Below are 24,238 nucleotides of genomic sequence, written 5' to 3' on the forward strand. Positions count from 1 at the left end.
CACTTTAGTTTAACTTGATTTGTTTCATGTTTGTAAAAATAAAAAAATTTAATCAATTTTTCAGATATTTCTTCACTGGGCAGTTTTAGAATTTTTACTATCACTCGCGCTTTCTTGATGCCTATGCACTATTTAATTTTTTATAACTTGAATATCAGCTATATTTTAATTCACATTTCTATGCTGGATTTTGAAAAACAGCAAAGCAGAGAAACTAAACTAAAAAGATCTTTATTTACAACATTCTTCTCGTATATCACCCAACATATAAATTTATATATTTTAAACATCACATTAATTAATATAAGTATTATTAAGAATGATATTTTCCTAAATCCACAAAAATACTTAAAATACAAGAAACATTTCCAAAATATTTCTAACAAAGTACTTAATATCTAAAAAAAAAAAAAAAAAATTAGAAAAAATTTAACCAATATGCATTCCATACAAATCCAATTTTGGAAGTTACATTCAGGCATTAAATACACTTGAATAATTTAGCTGTATTGTATGTAAATCTTTCAAACTGATATCGAGACAGCAAAATAAAATAGGAACATTTTTTTAAATGATTCAGACTAGGTGATATTTTTATTAATAAATTATTTATAACTGCTCTTCATTTCAATGAATATAAATTCAATTATGCAGATTTATATAATATACAAAAATAAAGCTTTAAAAATAAGATAGATGTAAAATAAATTATTAGAACTACCATTTTGGAAGCAAACATCTTAAAAAGATGCTAAATTAACTATGAATTTCTTTCAAATCAAGAGAAAAAAAAGTCAAACATAATACTTAAGATTTTAAACCACTGAAAACGTATTAAAATCATAAGATTTTACACAAAAAGTATATGAATTTTGAAACTTTTGTTTTACTCAAATTTTGTTGATAAACGCGAAATATTTGTTTATTGCGGGTTTTATCGTACAACAGTCAAATTAAAATCCACATTAACAAAAAGGTACGAAATTCAAAAGTTTTCCAAGGAAATACGATAAATCATAAATTATTCCAGTGTGGAAATCAATGAGATAAATATGTTGAAAACACTCAGCTGGAAAAATTTACTGAAAATTCTAAAATGAATACAGAACATGCGAGTATATCAAATGCATTTTCATGGGATTAAATATAAATAAGAAAAATGCTTCAATAAAGGTAGTATTAGATATTTCTCATCATTAGCATTCTAAGTATAAGGATATTTTTTAAAATATGGAAAAAAAATTAACTCTACAGTTAATTCTAATATTTAGAAACATATATACATTAAACTTTCATATTTTGAACTATATTAACATTCATATAAAAAAGAATTTATAGTTCTATTTTTAACTCCTTTTTCCAACAGCGAGTATTTTTAAAAATTTTTTTGACAGAATTATTTTTTTTCATAGGGCTTTCACAAAGTGTAGATATTAATTTAACCAAAGATCAAATTATTGCAACACAGCAGCACAGAAAGACAACTGCACAAAATAAAACTCAAAGAAAAATGTGAGAACCATAAAAATATCGCAAACATTATATTGTTGTGAGATATATTGAAACAATAACTGAAAAAAAAACAACCTGTTAATAAAAATTTAATTCAAACCAATCATGATTTCTAAACAGATGATAATAGCAAAATACTGCAAGATAGTAAATGATATTGCAATGAGATATAAAAAATACCACTCATAGTGTAACAAATTTAGATATGATGTCCATTTGCTTCATTACTATAGATGCACACAATGAATTTATTTGATTCTACATAATAAATATAAAGGTTCTAGATACTTAAGAATATAAAATTAAGATTAGTATAAAAAGGTAAGAACACATTTTTAGTTCAGCACAAATAAACTTTGATAAGTACCTTTGTACATTTCTCAATGAAAAATTAAATTCTGAATTAATTATAACACACCAGTTGCCTGTAAAATCAAATATATATTTAGTTTATTTATATTTTGTATATCAATCTATACAGTTTCAGAACAGTACTCAGATATACTTACAGCAGTGATTGCTTTTATCTGTAAGGGATAATGCCTTTGATAAGATTTTCCCATTTTGATGAGAATTGTATATCTCATTAAGAACAAAACTATTTTAACAATTTCTAACTAAACATCAGAGATTATATGTACTATATTTCCATATTACTAAAATGAATAATACATGCCATATACAATGTGAAATTATTATTATTATTTTGGTTATTATTTTACAGGAGGGATGTAAGTATAAAAAATTTTACACCACAAAGATATAAAATTGTTTCTGGAAAATTCAAAATAGAGTGAATGTCAGAAACATCGTTTGAATGACAAATATGACAAGATTAAAATTTTTCTTTTGAGATCAAAATGAGAATTGAAAAGAGTTCGGCACCGAGCTTTCTGAAAATGAATACACATATTGTAGTGGAATAATGGTTTCTTCCATTTTTTTTCCATATAGGGTTTCTAAAGAAGGTTTAAAAGTGAATTAATTTTGCATCAGATGGATTCTGTTCCACTGGACAGTAAGGGCATTTTAATCTGAAATAATAACAACAATTAGTTTTATCAAATATTATTTTAAATAAGATTACATAAAAAGGAAATAAAATTATTGAATGGTTTAGATAAAACAAAGTAAAATAAAAAAAAATAGCAATCAACATAAGCAATAAGCAGGACCAATTAAGATAATATCAGTAAAATAAATATACTGGGTTTCCCAAAAATGTATGCATTCTTTGAATGACTATAATATAAAGAAATGAAAAGCAACATTGAAATTTCATAACTTATATATAATTCAAATATAGAACCTTGTAAATTTTCAGATATTACTAGTAATAGATTTAGTTAATTTTGCAGCCCTTGATAGTATATATTATAAGGCCCATCTTTTAATAAATAGTCATTGTGATGTAACTAAAATCTCAATAAACTTTTAATTTAATCAAATGTTAATAATTTATTTTAATAATTTTGTGTAAAAATATATTTTGTATTTATTGTTTTATAAATGTATATAAAGGGAAAATGATAATTAATATTCTTAATAGGTTAACCATAATACCTCTTAATAAATGATTCTATATTTAAAAATAAGAAAATTAATTAATGTAAAATTAATTAATACAGTAAATTACAATAAAATAATACTCATCAAACAAATATAAAATTTAAATTTACTATTTCACAGGACCTGAATGAGAAACATAATATTAACAGTTAAATATACAATTAATAATTCAGTATATTATAAATTTGCATTTAATTATATTTTAATTCATTTAATAATGATTTTAATAATATAATATAAATATTTATCATTATATTATTTTATAATTAATAACATTCGTATTTTTCAGCAACTTATTTTTTAGGATCTAAGCCATTAACATTTTTAAATTGATCAGCTTGTGGTATCTCTTAGCCCAGATAACCTAAGCAGTTGCCTAAGCAAAAATCCATTATTGGAAATTATTGATCTGATTCATGGAATTGCATGTTATTAAATTTACCAACCTTCTCTTTCAATACTTTTGTTCGAAATTTGAAATAGATAGATGGTTCTGAACAGTAAACATTATGTTTCAATATCTCCCTCCCCCTTCTCCAAAAACAAATGCAATTCAGTGAGTATGGAAAAAATACACTATTCTGTATTTGACTCCATCAATTCCACTCACCATAAAGCTATTCTCTTCAATTCATTTACAATTCAAATTAATTAATAGATCAAAATGAATGGTAATTAATGCAATAATTAATTTGAATAAATATGAATCTTTAATACATGCTGTTAATTATATTTGACATCATATGCTTAAAAAGTTTAAGTAATAGCTATTATTGCATATATATTTTTATTCTACATTATTAACTTATTGAAATAATTTATATATGAAAAACAGCTCACAGATAGGCAATCAACCAAATCACTTGATTCAAAATCAAATAAAGTTTTACTATTTTAGTAATAAAACCATATGTCAAATTTGATCAATGTAGCTCTTTATATTTTTAAATTATATGTAATGTTTAGACACACAGTAAAATAAACAGACTTCATTCAAACTTGGACAGAAGTTTACAAATTTATAGTTTAGAGGCCAAATTTCACCCATTTAGCCTCTTGTTTTTTTTTTTAAATAAAATTGGTTGTGGGCAAATAATTCAAACCTGTTTTTTGTGTTATGAGAGGTAAAATGACTGTAGTTTCATTAAAATTTTCGTCAGTTTTTTTTTTCCCCAGCTGCAATTTGAGAGAGAAAATAAACAAAAAAGATGATTACAATAATTAAGAAAACATAAAATTTAGTAGGTAGTTGATACACAGCAAATAACTTAAAGCAATAATTTGACAGAAAAGTATTAAAAAAAGTTACAAATATTAACATATTTAAAGAAATGCAATAGATGTTTCTATACATTATGTATTTACAATTAAAATAACCCTTTTCAGAAAACTGCAGGAGAGAATATTAATGACAATATGGAAGACAATAATTAATTATAAGGAAATGAATGATGAACATGGATAAAAATAATAATAAAAAATACTTGGTAGAAATTAGCAATATTGATTTTCAATCTTAATTTCTTAGAATTTTTTGATTTAATTTATTTTAAAGTTATAAATTACCAATGGAGTATTTCAGATAATGAGTTAATTTTCATCAACTTCTATATTACCAATAATATGCAATTTATATGCATTTGATAATTGCTTAATTTTTCTATCATGACAATTTATTTACATTTATAATGAGCTGTTCGTCTATCTTCATGGTAGATAAATTTTATGAATTTTGGTATTATACATCTCCTCATGTTCTGAGAATATACTATTAAGATTTATCATTGTTATGACAATTATTTTTTCCCCCTCCTCATTGTGTAATTGAATATAATTATAATTATTTAGTATTTTTTAGAATTCTTTTGCACTAAGAATTTAAAACCTAAACTAATAACAACAGATACAATTTTTATATATATTTTCAACCTTTAATGTAGATCCCAACAAATTGCTTTTTAGAATTACCTTTCATTTTTAGAATTAAAAAAGAATCTAAATTTTAAATTTGTAATTAATTACACAAGAAATTAATTCTACCTCTAATATTTTGTTTTAATGGATAAGCTTATTGAAAATTAAAAAAAAAGGGGGGAAAATGATACACTTACTTGCTTCCATTAGCTAATTTGTGTAAAGCATCTCTAGAGATAACATGACCACATACAAGCCTCATTGGCGGGTTGTTTTCAGAACTTTGCTGTCTTAAAATAGGACAAGCAAAAATGGAATGAAAATGACATTTCCGACCAAGATCAATTTCAATCTGAAAAAAAAAAAGAAGAAGAAATTAACTTTGTTTCTAGTAAATGATATTTTTATATGGACAGCATAAGAAGTTTAGTCAATCAGCAATTTAACAATTCTGCTTTGCATTGTGGTAATTGTCAATAGACACATCACGTTTTCAAACTTGTTATTATCTATGGTGGTCACCAGATATCTGAGTAGACATACTCAGTAATTTTAGACCCTTTTAACTTCTATATACTTTTAAATCAATATTTTAATTTTTTTCTGTTACCATAGTAAATTGCAGTCTTATCTGTAGTAAATGGGTTAGTAATCATATGATAATTTAAAAATACTGTAATAAACTTTCACCAGATTCAATGAAAACAAGAATATACAATAAAAAATTCTACTAAATGTATCAGAGAAACCAGAATGTATTTTAAAAGTAAAATATTATATTATTATTCTTCATTAACAATGCCCAGAAATTAATAGCAAGTTTAGTTTACTTAGAATAATAATCAGCATTAAGGCTACAAATATTATTACTATTTTAGAATAAACCAAGTATTTTATTATATATATATAGTTATAATATATAATTATAATATATAATTAATATTAAGTATATAAGTATAGTTTTTAATATATTTTTATGTAAGTTAAAAAGAAGAAAAGTGCATTATTAATGAAGAAAAGTGACTAGCTCAGTATTTGAATTTTATTTTCATTCCCTAAACCCTATGCTAACCCATTCACTGTCAACTACGAGATATTTCTTAGTAAGTATGTGCACCAAAACTGCCAGCTACGAGATATCTTATAATGTGTGCTGCAATTTTAGATCGACTTTGGCACCTAGGAGAAGACACTCTAAATTTGTCTGGCAATGAATGGGTTAACTACACTAATAACCACTTTTTAAAAATGTACTTAAATATTTTTAATATAACTATATTTTTGAACCCAAATCCAAGCACAGCAATTTGAGAGAAGTGGTCAAGCATTATCAGATGAAGATGAGAAAAACAATTTTAATTTATGAAAACAACTTTTTATAATCTGAATTTTTCTATATTTGATTTGCATTATTTTAAATAATATATCTAGATGCTGTAGACTGTAGAAAAGCGCATTGTGGAAAGAAAAAAAGAAACAAAAAAACTCTTCTAATAAGATATATACTTTTGGCAATAGGTTATTTCAATAAATGTATTATTAAGAAAGACTTAATATAAAACTGAAAATTAAATAAGCTAGTTTTAAAAAGCAAAACCCTACCAACCACTTTAAAAATTTTAATATTTAAAACAGATTTTGATTGTTTTCTTTCTAAAAATTCTAAAAATCTTTATTTATTATTATTTTTTTTAATTTTTGCAAACAACTTTTTAAAAGTATTAATAGATACTGTTTGATGGCAGTTTAGTGGTTCATAAAACTGGAGAAAAAACAGTAATTCTAATACCATGGCTAATAGTTTTCTTCTCGCTTGATTCAAGAAGAAAATTATATGCAACTGTTCTCTTAAATTTTTCTATGCCTACAAAGACATGCAATTTGAATTCCTTGTTTTAATTCTGGAATGATACTGATGGAAATATTTGGTTTGATGTTAGTTTTCCCCTCCTAAAATCTACTTTCCTAATTTTTTTCATTTTGCTCAAAATGGTAAACATCACGCCATGCATAATGTAGCAAAAAGTTTTCAAAAATATATAAACAAAAGCTTTTAATAAATAATCTGAATTTTGAAAATCATAATTTAAACCTAATTTTACAGTCTCAATACTATTTTAGATTTACATTTATAAGATTTGTTTTTTAATATGTTTTTTGTGCCATTTAACAAACTATTTGAGGCTTGCATCAGTAATTTGTGTTACAAATCTAACTTCCTTCACACTTAATGCATTTTAAGGGTTGGAATATTAGAGTAATGTTCTATTAGCACAAGATATTGTAACAATATTTTTATAGGCATTTTGTGCTAAATGGTGATTTATCTACAAATTATTCAGAAGAAACAAACAATAAAGACTAAAAGTTAATTACAAAAGAAAATGAATTAATGGTTGCCAATATGAACCAGTTACATTTGTATAAAATTCTGAACTCCAAATTAAAAACCAATAAAATATGTCTAAACACTTTTTAAATATGATTATTTCATACTTACAGGCAGTTCATCTCTTGTGTTCCACACTCCAGTCACAAGTCTTTGCTGCATGACCTGTTTAATATTTAAAAGTGCAGGCAGAGCTATGCAACCAGCATTGGTGCTAAAAAGAATATTTAAAAAAAGGTTAGTAAAAATTTTTTTTACTATTGATTAGAAAATTGTTTCCACAAATTTTTAACCTTTTAACTGGTACATCTTTAATTATCGGGTTCTATAGAACATTTGTGACAATGATAACTATTCTACATAATTACAATTGCTTTGATTAAATATTCTTTTAAAAGATCACCCAATTAATTAAATGGGGCACTTTAGAACACAATTTGAAGACAAGTTTATTTTAATATTTTAAAATGAAATATATTGTATATTCTTGGGATTACATTTCTTCACAGGCTGATGAAGTTTGTTCAGTCTAGCAATTATAATAATTTTTATATTAGAGAGTTAAAAAAACATGCATAGAAGTTATTCTAAAATTATTTCAAAAGCAATTTTATAATAAATCAACTAATATGGGCAATTTTTTTTCCAGCATTAAGACTAGCAAACGAAATGATCAATAATTTAGACAAATTAAGATTTTGACATTATTTAATTAAAACATTAATGATCTGGATTTAATCGGTTAAAATTATTAATATGGTAAAATTTATTTTGTAACTTTATAACTTTTAGCAGTTAAAGGAACAATTTAAAATTAGTAATCGAAAATAATAGACAAGGTAATTTTAATAATGTGCATAAAATAAAATGTTTTGCTAAAATCTGTTTTTCAGATTTTTTTATAAGTAGATAATTTAACAGCAATTTTTACATTTCAATTGGGAATACTTATAATCAATAATATCCAAAGAATTTCCTAATTTGTACAAATAAATGAGAAACTTGATCCAAGTTTAATGGACATTTTAAGATTCATTTAATATTCATGCAAACTTGATTAATATTCTTTATAATAATCATTGCAAAAAAGATATATATATATATATATATATTGCCAAGAAATTTACATAGATTTCAAGCACTACAAAATTTTAATTCATGTTGCATTTACAATAATCATATACTTTCACTTGAATGAAAAAAAAAAAAAAAAACATGTAATAAATTACAATAAACAGAAAATTGAGAATTGTATTTAACTGTAACAAAAAGATAAATAAAAAAAATTATTAAATAAATAAATAAGAACAAAACAGATTGCAATTTCAGAATTGAAAATATTTCAAAGTTTTAGAATTTCCTTCATAATATTCTAATAAAATTTCCATTTTCTTCTTGAATAAGGATCTTCAAGTCTCAAACATGATTTTAGATCAATAAGAAAAAGTATTAGTTGATTTTTGAAAAAGGAAAATTACACTTTCACCTTCAGTTAAAAAAGACGAAGTTTTCACAATGAAAAATTAGTAATGTCTAAGATTCAGAAAGCATATTACAAAGGATTTAAAAGATTTCAAAGTAATTTCACCAAATAAAATTTCTTCAATTTAATTTGCTGCATTTTTTTTAAAAAAATTTATTACATAACCAGTGATTTTACGTGATCTGCTGTTTGCCCAATATTCATATATTAAAAATGATTTGAAAACTAAGGAATTAGGTCTCAGCCCTAGTCCTTGCATCAATTTAATTGCATATGAAAGTCTACGACACATCATTAATAATCTCCTATCTTCAACACCATTCATTTGCGATTGAAATAAAAAAAAAAAAAATCACACACTACTTCTGTATGTTCTCTTAGAAAAAAAAAAAAAAAGTTTTCTAGTTAAAATCATTAAAAAAGATATCTAATGTACTAATTTTTAAAAGATGTCTAATTTTGTAATTTTTAGTTAATATGAGCTGTAGAGATAGCATCAAAGGTTGCCTGTTCCTGCCGTCTTCATTTTTGAGAAATACTGCAATGTTTAAATTTAGACAAGATCTTCCAACTTCAACAACTGGACAAATTCTGGTAATTAATTTTGTCACTCTGCAAGCATAGCTAACAATCAGAATGCACTTTCATTATTATGCAATCATAATTATATATTTCATCAAAATTGGTTGAATTCTTCATTCGAGCTCTCAAGTATATCTTTTAACATTCAAGGGATAACAACCTCTGTTGCTTTATATCCTATATTGCTAACATTCAAATCTAAAATGGCCAATATGACTATATTATAACTTTTAATATAATTGTTGAAGGTGACTAACATTAACAACACCAAATGAAATTATCACAATGAAAGTATAATTACAATAATCAAAAGTATTTGAAATTATACTTGAACAAAAATAATAGAAAATTTTAAACGGTTAACAACACTAGAAAGTGTCAAAAGTAGCAGGTAAAGTTAGTCCAGTTGTTAAAGTTGAAAGCACCATAAAAGTTTTTATTTTGCTGTATTTCTTGAAATGGAAAAAGAAAGAGTAAATGACAATTGAAAAGTATTTGGAAACTAGGAGCTTTCATATGACATCAATTTAGTTATTATGGCTAGGAAACTACCACGGTTTTTTTTGTCATGGATTTCTTTATATAATAAAATATTGTTTTTCCTCTTTCTCTTCGAAATGAAAGGCTGAGAAAGGTCAGGTGACCATTTATGGAGGTTGTAATACCAATATATATATATAGGCATTGGGTGAAATCAGACCAGTGATTAGCACTGAGTGACTGCTCTATAATTTTCCTTATAATTTCAAATGCATTATAAAATTTTAGATCAAAATGCCTGCTAAAACATAATGTAATAAGCATTGTCTGATTATTAATAAAATTAACTTTTTTAAACAATAAAATTTCAAATCAAATTTACTTACCAAACTGCTAAAGGACTATCAACAGATAGGCCAAGGAGGGCACAAGCATCCCTAGTAAAGATATCACAGATTTCAGCCCAGTGGATCGGATCTAGTAAGTAACTATAGGGTGAGTTTTGGACACCTTGTTTGAGGTACAGCAAACAGCCCATTAAGACTTGAATATCTAAGAAGAAAAAAACTTTAATAAAAAAAACTGAGCAAATGTGATCAATTAAAGATTATCAAAATAATTCAACATTTTACATTATTGTTTTGTGAATTACTTGATTATTCTTAAAGGCTCATTATTGTAAAAAAATATGCAGAAATGGAGAAGATTGATAAGTAAATATTTACTTATGGTTACAAGCATTTTATCATTTTCCAAATTGTTTAATTATATTTTTAAATACATGTTGAGTATTTAAAAGGGTAATTCCTATTTTCATAAAAATGAAATCCTATGGATAAAAAAAATACATTGCTCTAACTATTTAACTTTTTATTTCACAAAGTTTATGTGAAACCAAGAAGATGTGCATCAGAATTCCAAGGACCAATTGTTATCTAAATCAATGCGTTTATAATTTTTCAGCTTATGCTGCAATGGGATCATGTTTTGTATCGTTTTATTTTTGTTCACTATATTATTTTGTTATATAAATGTATTTGTCTCTCTCAAAATATTCAGAAAATTAAATATTATGTTTATTTACATAATTTGTATGCTACATGAGAATTCTATGACAATTTTTTGAACCATTCTTCTGAATATTTACAAATATTCATTCATTATGTGATCAGTCTAAGTGTGCATATCTTTTCTTAATAAAAATTTCTGGAGGTTGAAAGCATATTTTTAAATTGACTTTCCTTCCATTTTATATAATAAAATTAAAACTCTTGAGATTAATATGAAATAAGATCATCAGATACAAAAAGAAATTTTGAAAGTAGCATAACAAACAGCTAACTGATCAATCCTTGGATATGTAAGATTTTGTGTCAGTGTAAAAGATTTCTCATTTCCATCATAAACATGAATTAATAACAAGAAATGAAACATATTAAAAGTCAATTATCCTATTACCTTTTTCATGCTGATTTGCTAAATGCTGAAAATTCTTGCGAGCATATGTTATAGCCTCATCTTGTTTGAATACACCTTGTTGAAGTAATTCAATAAAATGTAGCCTATGAAGCCTGAATTCTAAGGAACTATTTTGTTCTATGAGTTTTGATCGATTAGATTGAGCCCATCTGAAATAAAATATTTGATTGTACATAAGTGAAGAAATTAATCAAGTCATATTAAGAAAGCATGGAATACTACTGTAACTGTAAAATACTCAATATGATGATTGAAAAAAGTTCAGTTTATTGCATTATATTTCTCTAAATTCAGTACATACAAAAATATTATATTCATTAATATTATAAATTATAATAGGTGTAGTGATATTTGAACTGTATTGATATTTATTATTTATGAAGAAAGTATGAAGCTCTTAAAATTCACTCACTTTATTATTTGATAATTTAGCTTACAAAGGCATGAAAAAATATTTCTGAATAATGCAATTAATATAAAAATTAATCGAAGAAAATTTTAATATATTGGAAAGTTTTGTATTGATGAATTTCTTCATACACAATAATAGTGGAAGATAAAAAGCATTTAGAATTACAAGAGAGGTAGCTATTTGGTTGTTGTTAAAAATAATAATTCAATGGTCAGTATATTTAAACAAAAATTGTTTAAATTTCATTTATTTATTATCTATGTTAATTTTCACTATTTAAAGACATTATAATATTTTTTGTAGGACTGTTTTCTTTTTTCATCTTCTGTTTATTACAAACAAAATTAATTTATATATAACCATTACTGATTTCTTAAAACCCATTATTTATAACATATAATAAATGTGCATACAATCAGAGAATGTGCTAGCTATTTTTAATGCAATAAAATTTGAATTTTTCTTGCAGGGTATGTATTTACATTTTAATTTGGACTTATTATTTTTGTCTGAAAGAAAAATTATTAAAACTGGAAGAATATTTTGTAGAATAGATTTTATGCCCATGAGGAACATTATGACTATTTAAGGATGAAACTGTTTTTAACTAACAGAGAATTATGAGCATTTACATACAATATCAGTACACTAACAGATCATATAAATAAATTCATTGCACTAGAGTCAAATAACTAAAAATAAATAATTGCTTTTAGAAAGTCCAGCAATTAATCATCAAAATTTTCAAAATTCATTTGCATTAATTAATTTCATTTTAAAAGTATTAGTTTTTCAAAAAAAATCAATATTTTTTTTTTTTAAATTGTTGTATATCATTAGTGATGGATTTTTTAAAAATATTTATGTACTAATTTTACTATCTAAATGTACATTAGCATTATCAAGGCAATTTCTAAAGAGACTACAGGATATTAAAAATTTAATATACTATTATATGAAATTACCTAAATAAATGAAGAAGGATAAAACTATTTTATCTAATTGGTTAAATGATGAATATAATACTAAGTTCACTATAAAAATTTTGATTCTTCTTATTTTGCCATGTAGAAATAAAATTAATAAACATATGATAATTGAAATGAAAAATTCTAGTTTATGCACATACGCTAAAGCAGGTTCTAGATCTCTTTTTTTTAAAGCATCCAGGATTCTATTCAGTTCTGAAAAAGGTTCTCTTTTTTGCTGCTCCATTTGTAGACCAGTTTCCTATAATAAGTATCTCATTGATTAGTAACAAAAATAAATTTTACCAGAAAAATGAATAAATAAATAAAATTATAGTTAGTTTTCAATGAGTTCTAATTTTTTTCTTCCCTACTATGATGCAAAGAATTACAGTACTATTCTTCTTACTATAGTTTTCAGATGAATAAAGGCCTAAAAAGTTTTAATGAAATAAAAATGCAAATTTTAAATGCTTTTCCAATGTGCATCTTTTTACAAGCCTAAAATATTTTAATAAATAATAAAATAAAGGATAATAATATAAAAAATTAATGCAATTAAATTTAAAATATTTTTTAATAAAATGATTTTATTCGGTAATTTTTTTTACTTAACTGCTTGGAAATTTGACCAAGAGAAATTTCAAAATTTCTGCACCTCTAATATTATTCATATTAACCACTTTTAGAAATGTGATGTCAACATTAATAAAAACTAATTCTTCCCATTCATACAAAATGTTCTCAGATTTTCAATTTTATTTTTTATAAAATAAATTGTTTGTATATATACTTTAAATATTTTTTTTTTCAATTGGTATAACTGAAAAGAAAATTTTTTGAATTTCCAAGATGACGTAAAAAGTTATTTTTGTATTGCAATATTTTCAGATGCTATTGTGGAAAAATATTAAAATTTCTCTTAATTTTAAATGAATTAAAACAAAAAGAAATTATTTTAAGGTGCACATTTCCACTTTTTGAAATATATGTGTGCCAAATTTGGTAGTTCGAAGTAAAATGGTCTGGCCTGCACAGTGCTAACACACGCACACATACAGTTTTATTATAAGATGATTCTATTTGGATCATGATTCATAGATTAGGAAACCCAGATTCAAATACACATATAAATAATTTTGAAAGCACATTTTCTTAAAAGCATCAATTACTGTATTCCTATTTAAAGACATCATAGCACATTTATAGATAGATGATACAAAATACATGAAAAAATATTTTTTCATTTAGGCAATTTTAATTACTACAAGAAAGCCTGGATACTGCTATTCAATATTAGAAAGTGTAAAATACCATTATAATTTACATGTACTAAAACAATCCTTTTTACAAATAAATTTCAAGAATAAAAAAATTACAGCCTCTCAATGATTAAGTCACTGTAGCATCTGATATTAAACTTATATTGGGAGTTATCAAAAAGGAATATGAAGATGGTTGTATATGAAATTATTTTTATTATCCATGAGAATAGCCATAATTCACTTTTATTCTTTTATATAAAAATTACACATGAATAAAATATTGCAAATTTACAATAAAAAAAATCAGACCTTCAGAACTTAATAGACGTTGATGTTATAAATGTTTGAAAAAAGAAAATAAAGATAAAAGTAAGGTTGCTTGTTAAAGTGTAAAAGAATATGATAACTTAAAACTGCAATGACCAAGATGAATGAAATTTTGTATGATCCTTAGATTAAAATATTAAATTGGCATTAAATTTTGGATTAAAAAGGCAAGATTAAGGGTACTTCTCAAAAATCACACTCGATTTTCCTCAATACTCTATGAAACTTACTTTATTGATTTATTAATTTTTTCTTTACTTTGTTATTGTGTTAGAGGGATGGGGATGTCAACATGGTCATTAGGGTGGAATGAAAAATCTATTTTTGATTTTTAATTTGTAATAGCGCAGAAAAGTTGCCTTTTGGTGTACATAAAATAAATTATAAATATGGAAAATATTGGAGTAGATCTTCAGGTGCCGTAAAGATGTTAAAGTTTTATAAAATTGAAATTTTTGCAACTTTTAAGGATTTTTGCATGCCTTGATTATGAAATAAAAAAACTTATATTAGGCATCATCATATGAATAAAAGTATGAAAACAGTTTTACTATTGCACTGGCGTGGCACTAAGTCATCGCGGGAGCGGTTGTTATTGGGGTAAGGTGGAGATTTGTCTGCATCCGGTGACAAGGCCAGAGCTGCTTTCAAATCAATAGCTTTGCCGTGTTCAGTTGAGTTTGCGTCTTCCCTCCGTCTATTGTGTAACTGATTTATTAGTTTGTGCTTGTGTGCTTTGCTGTGAATAAAAATGGCTCAATCTAATTTAGTGAACACAAGACAAATATCGGAGTTTTCAATTTTTGTGGAATTTAGTGATTTGCTTGAAGTTCACTTCTGATGAATCTAGTGTTACTGTTATATTAGACATAACCTCAAAATTGCTTCAGAGAAGGAATCTACTGTAAGCAAAATATGTGACACTTTAATTCCCATAATAAAACAAATATGGGCAAGAGCTTCTATTGCTTCTAGCAAAATAATTTCACAAAAGGTAAAAGCTGATCATGCCAAATACAGGACTTTATTAAAGTCTAAAAGCAGAAAATGTTCATATAAGTTTAATTTCAACCTCACAGAATTTAAAGAAGCCAAATATTTATTTAATATTGCTGACTTGTATAAAAGAAAAAAGAGTGCCAGTTATGGAATAAAAGGTTCTAAACGACCAATGCTCTAATAGAAAAATTGTTATAGCTAATTTTGATGTTGCTACCACAAGTGCTTTGAGGAAGAAAAAAGCAAGAAAGAGTAAAGAACTACAGAGAATAGTTAAGTTTAATAATATTAACTTAATAAGTTAAAATTTATTAATATTAACTGTGTAGTTAATTGATAAGTTAAAACTTTACACAAAAGGCATTTGTAGCTGAACCAAATAGTATAGAGAATTCGGTTATCAAATTTCCCTGGTTTAATTTTCACATGCAAGCAGCGGAAAGAGCTGTGAGACCGGTGGCCGAATCGGCTCAAAATGTCTGTGGTTCAATTCACAAGAGAAGTTTACATAAGAGCAAAAATTGACTCGTATGTGAATATGCCAAAATTTTAAAAAAGAACTGTTTAATGTGGTATTGAAGAAGAAACAAATATTTTGCAGCTGTAGCATTTGTGAACATTAAAGATAGAGAAGCAAGAAATGCGAAATTGGACATAAAAGAATTTTTTTTTTCCAATTGTAATGCTTGTATATGTATTTAAAATCATCTTTTGTAACATTATATGAACCAAAAATTCATAAAGTTTCATTTCAGTTTTTTTACAAATTTCAAGCTTTTTGCGGCACCTCAAGATAATGTAATATTGCAACAAATTTTTAAATATTGTTTTTGAACCTAAAAAGTAACTTTTCCGCACTATTACCAAACTAAAATCTTAAAAAAAAAAAAAAAAAAAAAAAAAAAAAAATTAAGGCCATTTTTGTTCTACCTTAATGATTATTTACAAAGAACAAAAATATGGATTTATATATTTTATTAATAAATCTGAATGTTGTTAAAATGCTTTACAGAAATAATACAAGTAGTAACAATAAGTAGCATACTTCAACAAATAGTATGAAGTATTTAATATTCTCACAAAATAAACTATTTTATGCAGTGATAACATTAAATAGATACCAATGATCGCCATAATGGCTTGATATGAATGTCAGCTGGCAATGCTTTTCTGTAGAGTGTATATGAAGTTTCCGTTTGTGTACTTAAACCAAAACTTTAACTTGATTTGAAAACTTACTGAACAAATCAAATATATTAAATTTTTTTTTATTATAATGGTGGAAATCTAATGAAACTATATTATTAACCAAAGTTCATGCAAAAGGTTCAAAGAGCAGTAGAAGGGAAAACTTTCAATTTTTTCTATATGAAATAACAATTACTAATGCTTTATTAATATACTACGTCTACCAGTTGCCACTGTTCACCAGAAATGTTGGGTTTTAATTAAATCTCTAATGCATAATTTGATACTCATGATTACTTTAATGAAGTAATTTTAAATTGTGATAGATATTTAACCTGTTTTTAAAGAATATTTTTGGACATGGCATATTTATTTATTACATAAACATCCTTAATGGAAATAGATTGTCATTAAAAATGATACATTTTCTGCCAACAAGGAAGTTAATTGAATTAAAACATGTAAATGAAAAAAAAAAAAAATTAGACACCATAATTTTTGAGCTTAATGGATATATTTCCTAATACACTTAATTTAGAAAACATCAATTAAAGATTTCACAGAAAAATTAATAAAATAAAAAGCAAAGGTAAAGTATTTTAAGATATGGTAATAGTTTTCAAAAAATGGAAAATAATGTTACTATAAATTAGACCTTTTTGGTAAACAGTTTGTTCACAAGTACTGATAACTAAAAGTTTCAATTAAATATTTTATATAACTTGCATGCAATGGCTTTTTTAGCAGTGCATTTTTAAATGCTAAATTTTAATAAACATACCAATCAAACTCTTTTAGAAGTCTTATATCACACTGTTCATTATATATCTCCTATTTTTCAAAATTTTCAGTTTTTTTAAAAAAATTTGATTTTAGACAGAAGTGATTACATTTAAATAATACAATAAATTTCTTGCTAAAGCTAGATGTGATTGTTAAAAATATAATGATATACAGTAGAAATTTTAGATTTGAAATTTTATATGTATTAAAAAAATATGTTTTATAATTTATGTAGTATTTCAGAACATTATTTAACTGATTCAATAAAAAATAAATAAGTGTATTGCAAAAAGGAAGCAATTTTCCATCTATGAGAATGGTAATGTATTTTTATACATCTAACTACAATACAGAAAAGAGCAGCAATATTTAAAAATGAATGGATTTTAATATTCTTTGAATATTGCTTACTTGTGAAGTTAAACTTTAGTTGAAATGCAATTTTAACAAATTTTATTAATGCATACTTTAAATACAAATGTATTAAATACATGAAAAAATAAATTGTATTATCATAGAATGGAAGATCTTCATTAATAATAAAAAAAAAAGATGAAATATTTGCAACAACAATTTAAACAATTTGAGTTTCATTACAACAATGAAATATATGAAATTGGCTTCAAAATATTAAAAAAAAAAATTAATTAAAAAAATTTACAGTAATTAAACTAATACCATTGAAAATATAATTTTTGAATTTTAAAGTGGTGCGAGATACATTTTTGAGCAATATTATTTTTGAAAGTTATCATGGGTATACACTAAAATCTCACTTATATTAGAATTAATTAAAATTTCAAGGTTAAAAAAATACTTAGAAGAGCACATTCCCTATATCTAAGGTATAGTTATGCAAAATTTGATAGTTCTAGGTCTCATCATCTGTCTTAAAGGGTACAACTAACTGAAACATAACTCCACCTTTAGGGGAAAAAAAAAATTATAAAAACAATGAAAGCAGTTTGAATTTCATTGCAACATTCAATGGATTATTGTACCTTATGCATAAAAATGTTTCCAAAAACATATTTAAAAAACTGGGTAAAAAATTGGATGACATTAAAAAGATAAATTTTTGAATTTTAAGATTGTGGAAAAATAATTCTTTGTGATAATATTTCTAAAATTAATAAATAAAAAAGGCTACAATTTTTCTTAATTGTTAATTAAAATTTGTAAAAAGGTTTTGGACCATCCCACTTTTTATATGCATTCTTAACCCTAACTCTATCTAACAATCTATCTTTACAGGATATTAACAAGCACACATTATTTTCCATTATTAGAAATAATTACTTTATATATGGATACTATAATTAATTGAATAAAAATCATGGATATCATATTCGAACACATACTAATATTTTTATGGAAGAATATAGGATAAAATGAAGGGAGAAAATAAAAGGTATAATATATATAAATAAAGAGAATCCGAGATAGAAAATTTCAGATACAAATTATTTTTATAGATCAGCTGCAAAGTTTGAATAACTCAATGTGAAAACAGATACACACAAACATACCTTAATGAGTTCTTCAGCAATATCAAGCATTCCTTGCCTTAAGAAATGCTCACTTATCACTTGATTTAAGAGTTTAACATTATCTGGTCCCTGAAAAACTTCTTCATTGCTGGTGGATGCGAAATCAGCAACAAAATTCTAAAATAAATAAGGAAATAAATACATGTTTTTCATATATTCAAGCAGACTTGAGTGATTTTTTGAATATAAAAAAATAATAATAAAGTATTTATAAAATAATAATACATATTTAATTTAAAATTGCATAAATAATTTTAGCATTAAATTTTGGTCTTCAAAAAAAGTTAATTGTATATTTCCTACATTTTAAATCTGCTTCCACTAAAAATTATTATCCATTTAATTTATTCTTTAGCTGAAAAATTAATGCCAAAATATTAAATACTTTGCAATTTTTTTTTATATAAATTAGTAAAATTATTTTTTATATATGGAAGTATTTTAGAGAATTTTAATTCTAATTATTATTTTTTTATTTATGGAAGCTGGCGTTTGACAGTTACTGTAATAATATCAAAGTACTGCATGGAAATCAATGTCAGAAAAGAGATGATAGTAACTTCAAAACTTAATTTCATGTTTTGAAAAACTGTGTGTAAGTAACTCATTCATTCCAATAATTTATTAAAATTTGTGCACTAAATTTTTATGTGAACTTAAAATGTATTTTATTTATAATTAATTGACTAACACAAACATTATTGATAATATTATAAAAAAGTATTAATTGGATTTTACAAAAAGCACCCAGGAAAAATTTGCAACCACAAAGTGGTAAAAAATCACAAAAGTTTGGGAACTACTGCCATATGAAATTGAATAAGATCCTTGAAAGTTCATGCAAGTAAGAACTGAATAATCTACAATAATTGTACAATGCACCCAAATAAAGATAAGGTTTGAAATCAAATAAAAATGTTAATTTTTCATGTTAAATATATTTTTTTCACATAATTTTCTTAAGGGAAGACTTTTGAGTCATCTACTATACTGAAATGATTCTGAAAATTTAAAAATTCTAAATAAGCTCATCAACTTTCTGTTCTTGTATGCTATTTAAATTTTAGATCCTTCCAACATGTTTTGTCAATACCATTGACAAGCAATTTTTATTCTTTTTATATTTTTTTTCAAAGTTTATATAAATGCTTTAAATACAGAAATAAAACTATTCAAATTCTAGTAATTTGGGTTACCAATTTTTTGAATTACTTTAAAAGGTGGGGAAAACCTGTAAATAAAAACACATAAATATAGTGGGAAGGGTCTGAGTTTCACCAATACATTCAAGCAGTGATTTTTTAAATATTGTTTGTAAAAAAAATATTGTTCTTTGGAGTAATAAAATTCTGATAAAATCAGCAGGTGACGGAGCCTTTTTAAATGACAGCTTTATCCTTCTTTTTCATAATTAAGAAAGTGGCTCAATGCTTAGCAGTGTTGTTATACCCACATCCCACAAAGTTCATTGTTATACAAAGTTCATTGTTATACCCACATCCAGAAGTTCAACTGACATGTCTATAGGACAAAGCAGAGCAGGATAAAAAAAGAACACATTCAAATTTTATGTAGCTTCAAAAGCAAATTTTCTGTTAAATTGGTTGAACAAGAAGTTATTTAAAACATGTTTTTCATGAGGTATTGTAGTTTCAGAAAGTTAGTTAAAGTTACAGAAATAAGACTGTGAAGCATTAAAAAGCCAGATACTCAAACAATAAGTTTGGATTCAAATGGTTTGAAAATAATTTTAAGAATGGGATAGTTTGAATTTATTATATACTTGCTGCATTTGATGACCACATGGTTTTCCAGAAATAATGCTAGTAAAAAATTTCAATTAAATATTGTATGTATGTTAGTCTTGACAGCTTCTTCAGTAAAATATTTTTAAGCTTTAAATTTTGATAGTCATATAATTCATACTATTATAGAAGCCTTATGACATTCTATTCATTGTACTATGTATTTATAAAAGATCTGTATTACATGAGCTAATGGAAAATTTTCCATCAGCTCACGTAAAATATGAACTTGAAATTGAACTAGAAGTCATAAAACATCAATAAATTTAAAAAAAAATTCTTTTCTGTGAACAAAATATATAACATTTTTTTTTTAATCAATAAATGTATTTCTGAAAATAATTATGAAGTCTAAATTTTATACGATCCTCCGATCCTATGAATCATATTTAGTAAAATAATCTTGAGAATTTAACTTTTCAATGTTCTACAATCAAATTTGCACTGAACCGTCATTGGTTTAGAACATTTAACAATTTCATTATTTTAGACCAATAAGCCCGTAGAAATTCCAGGCCCTGATTGACATATTTTCTTCCAGATAACTGATAGAGTGGTGTAAAATCACAAGTTTTCACGGAATAGTGATATTCAAATTTTTATAACTCATTCAATTTTAACTGCAAAAGAGATGAATTAAAATATATATATATATTAATATCTCAAGAATATTGTATTAAACACTAGCTCTCTTAGGTAACCATTGGTTATATTTGTTTTCAGATCAATTGTTTTGAAATAATTTCATCTTCATGATTCTGCCAAATATGTTTGACATTAAAGTCAGGTTATTTAAAGTCTTTACTTATTATGTACATGAGTTTTACTAATGGAGAGGGTTCCATAACATTATTGGGGTATTAAAAATGTAAATATTTGGTTCATCTATCTTCTAAATTTTGCAATACTGTAATTTCATCTAACATTTTATCTGTCTTGTAAATTATATAGATATTAAGCATAAAGAAGCCTAAAGAAGAACCCTTCTTCTTTAAGCTGTCAACAATAGAAGAAAATCACATGATTGAATATTTCATGAAATAATCATAATATATTTTTAATGTTTCGATTAAAATTACAATAATTTCTATACATATATATATTTACAATAATTTCTATACATATATATATTTACAATATTTTACAAAACAAATATAATAAAACTATTTGGATCAGGCTAACATCAATACTGATTTTAGCCTAGAATACAATGGCAGCTCTAAAAAGAATCAATTACACTAAAATAATTACTATTTTACTTTTAAATAGATAAATTTCAAAAGTGTCTAATGTTTTAACAGAAAAATCACATTGCGTAGAACAATACTTGCAAATTCTCCAATATAAAACTTTAACAAAATTATTAGGAAACATGAAATAAGTGAAGAGGATTAATAAGACCAAAAAAATATCACCAAAAACTCATGCCGAATGCTCATTTAAAAATAAAGGAAGTAAAAGTTTTATGTTCATCATATAATTTTATTAAACATTTGAAGCAATAATTATTACTCGAAATAATAAATATTTTATGATCAAGATGCAAAGAAAACTGTGTATATATATAAAAAATATAGGTGTGTGCAATTAAAATAAAAATTTTACTTTGTTGACTTACTTTATCAATAGCTTTTCCCACTTTTGAAACAGTTCCATGTAAATCTCTATGTTCAGTCGCCATTGAAGCAACTACATCTTTCACTCTTTTTGCACACTGAGTCAAAATAAGAGCTTGAGCAGCACTCACTTCAGTTGTCATAGGAGCTAAAATGATATTTAGATTTAGAATCAAAAGTAACTTACACACATTAAATGTATTTAGATACTTAAATGAATACTTATAATTAAAAAAATACTATAAATTGTAACAATTTTTTTACATGATTAAGAAGGATTGTTTATATTTAGTAATAAAAAAAATCATTCTCAAGAAAGGAGTTGAATTATTATTTTACTAGAATAATGTACAGTGATAATGCAAAATAACAAACAGTATGTCGTACAACAGAATTTCTGATATCAATTATGATAAAAAGCATAGAATTTTTTTAAAAACATTCTAAAGTATACAAAAAAAAAAAACAAAAAAAAAAAAAAAACTACATGACAGCTTAAAAAGATAGAATGATAATAAGATTAACCAAGAAATAGTGAAGAAAACCTCTTACAAACAATAATATTTCACTTTTTCAGTATGTTTACAAATAATATCTATGTGGATAAAGGAGGACATAAACAAAAAATTAGATTAAGGTAGTGAATTTTCCCATTTGATAATATCCCTAATTTCCTCAAATTCTGATGATTAATTTATTGTAAACAATTCAGAAGCAGAATCAACTGCTGCTGATCAAGATGTTGTATCTCAAATAACAGCCTTGGCAACTCAGTCTCGTCTATATGTACACACATTTTGTTCTGTATTGCATCATAGAAAAGTTTTGATTTGTTTTATGACTAAGATTTATGAGGAGGAGAAACACTACTACTGGAACTCTTCAGTGTTCTCTACAGTACAGACTGAACAGGACAAAGGGGCTTAGCAATAAAACCCATCATAACCAACATGTTATATTTGAAATATATTCTTTTAATTTTAAATAAAGAAAATTTTAAGCAAAATACCAAATGATGCAGATATAAACTAATAAAAAAACATTCTTCAAAATATAATCAAAGAAAAAAAAATGTTTTACCTTTTGAAATCGAAAAAATTTCAAAATAGAACCATAAAATCCAAATCACTATATAACTTTATTACTACAATAACCATAATTTAATTACTAAAAATAAAAAGAAGCAATAGGAATTTAAATAAAAGCAAATGAAAATAATTTAGTTATTCAAAAACATTTTAAAACCACCTCATATTTTTAACTTCTTGTCATTCATATGCTCCTTTTGTATAACGAAAATACACTTTAATAACATTTCATAAATGACGGTTATAAAATTATCACAGTATAATAACTATGACATAAAATAAAAGAGAATGTTAATGGATAATAATTAACGCATAGATATTCAATACAAGCTCATCGGATTTAATGAATACAAATTTAAAGAACGGTAATACAACTTTTGAAAAATTATAGGAATATCAAAATAAACATTTCTTGAAAATTTAACTAACCTTCATTGAATTCTTTCTGAATACCTTGTACATATTCGATAAGTTCGGTTAATGTTCTCCATACGTGGTCATTGAATGCTCCAAATTTAGTAAGCACTTTTTCGATCTCCTTTTCGACATTAATGCAAGATTCCATTTGTAAACTTCGAGTATAACCTTACAGGACAAAAAAATATACTCTAATTAATGCGTCATAATCAAGCTATTTTTAAAATTTGAAACTCCGCCGCTTGTTTGACGTTTCGATAAGGAGATAAAAAATAAACTCGAAACTATTTTTGCAATGATTGTAAACAACAAATTCAAGTTGAAGAGTTTGGTGCTACTTTTGAGTCGTAATAATTGTTTTATAAATTTCCTTCTTTGTTTCCATTCTGGGAGCACTTTTTTAATTGTTGAA

The 24,238-nt window shown here is 24.7% G+C and overlaps 1 protein-coding gene across 1 annotated transcript; it reads right to left on the minus strand.

Annotated features, from left to right (window-relative positions):
* Positions 1–239: 239 nt before the first annotated feature.
* LOC129988827 (E3 ubiquitin-protein ligase RMND5A-like) lies at positions 240–24,131 on the minus strand. Its single transcript, XM_056097098.1, has 9 exons — positions 23,839–24,131; positions 22,324–22,469; positions 18,880–19,017; positions 12,950–13,050; positions 11,388–11,557; positions 10,316–10,481; positions 7,496–7,598; positions 5,193–5,347; positions 240–2,546 (listed from the first exon to the last, which is right to left on the minus strand). The coding sequence occupies exons 1-9, from the start codon at positions 23,972–23,974 to the stop codon at positions 2,483–2,485; spliced, it is 1,179 nt and encodes a 392-aa protein (XP_055953073.1). The 5' UTR covers positions 23,975–24,131; the 3' UTR covers positions 240–2,482.
* Between the last annotated feature and the right edge of the window lie 107 nt (positions 24,132–24,238).

This window comes from Argiope bruennichi, chromosome 10 (genome assembly GCF_947563725.1).
Source record: "Argiope bruennichi chromosome 10, qqArgBrue1.1, whole genome shotgun sequence".
NCBI lineage: Eukaryota > Metazoa > Arthropoda > Arachnida > Araneae > Araneidae > Argiope > Argiope bruennichi.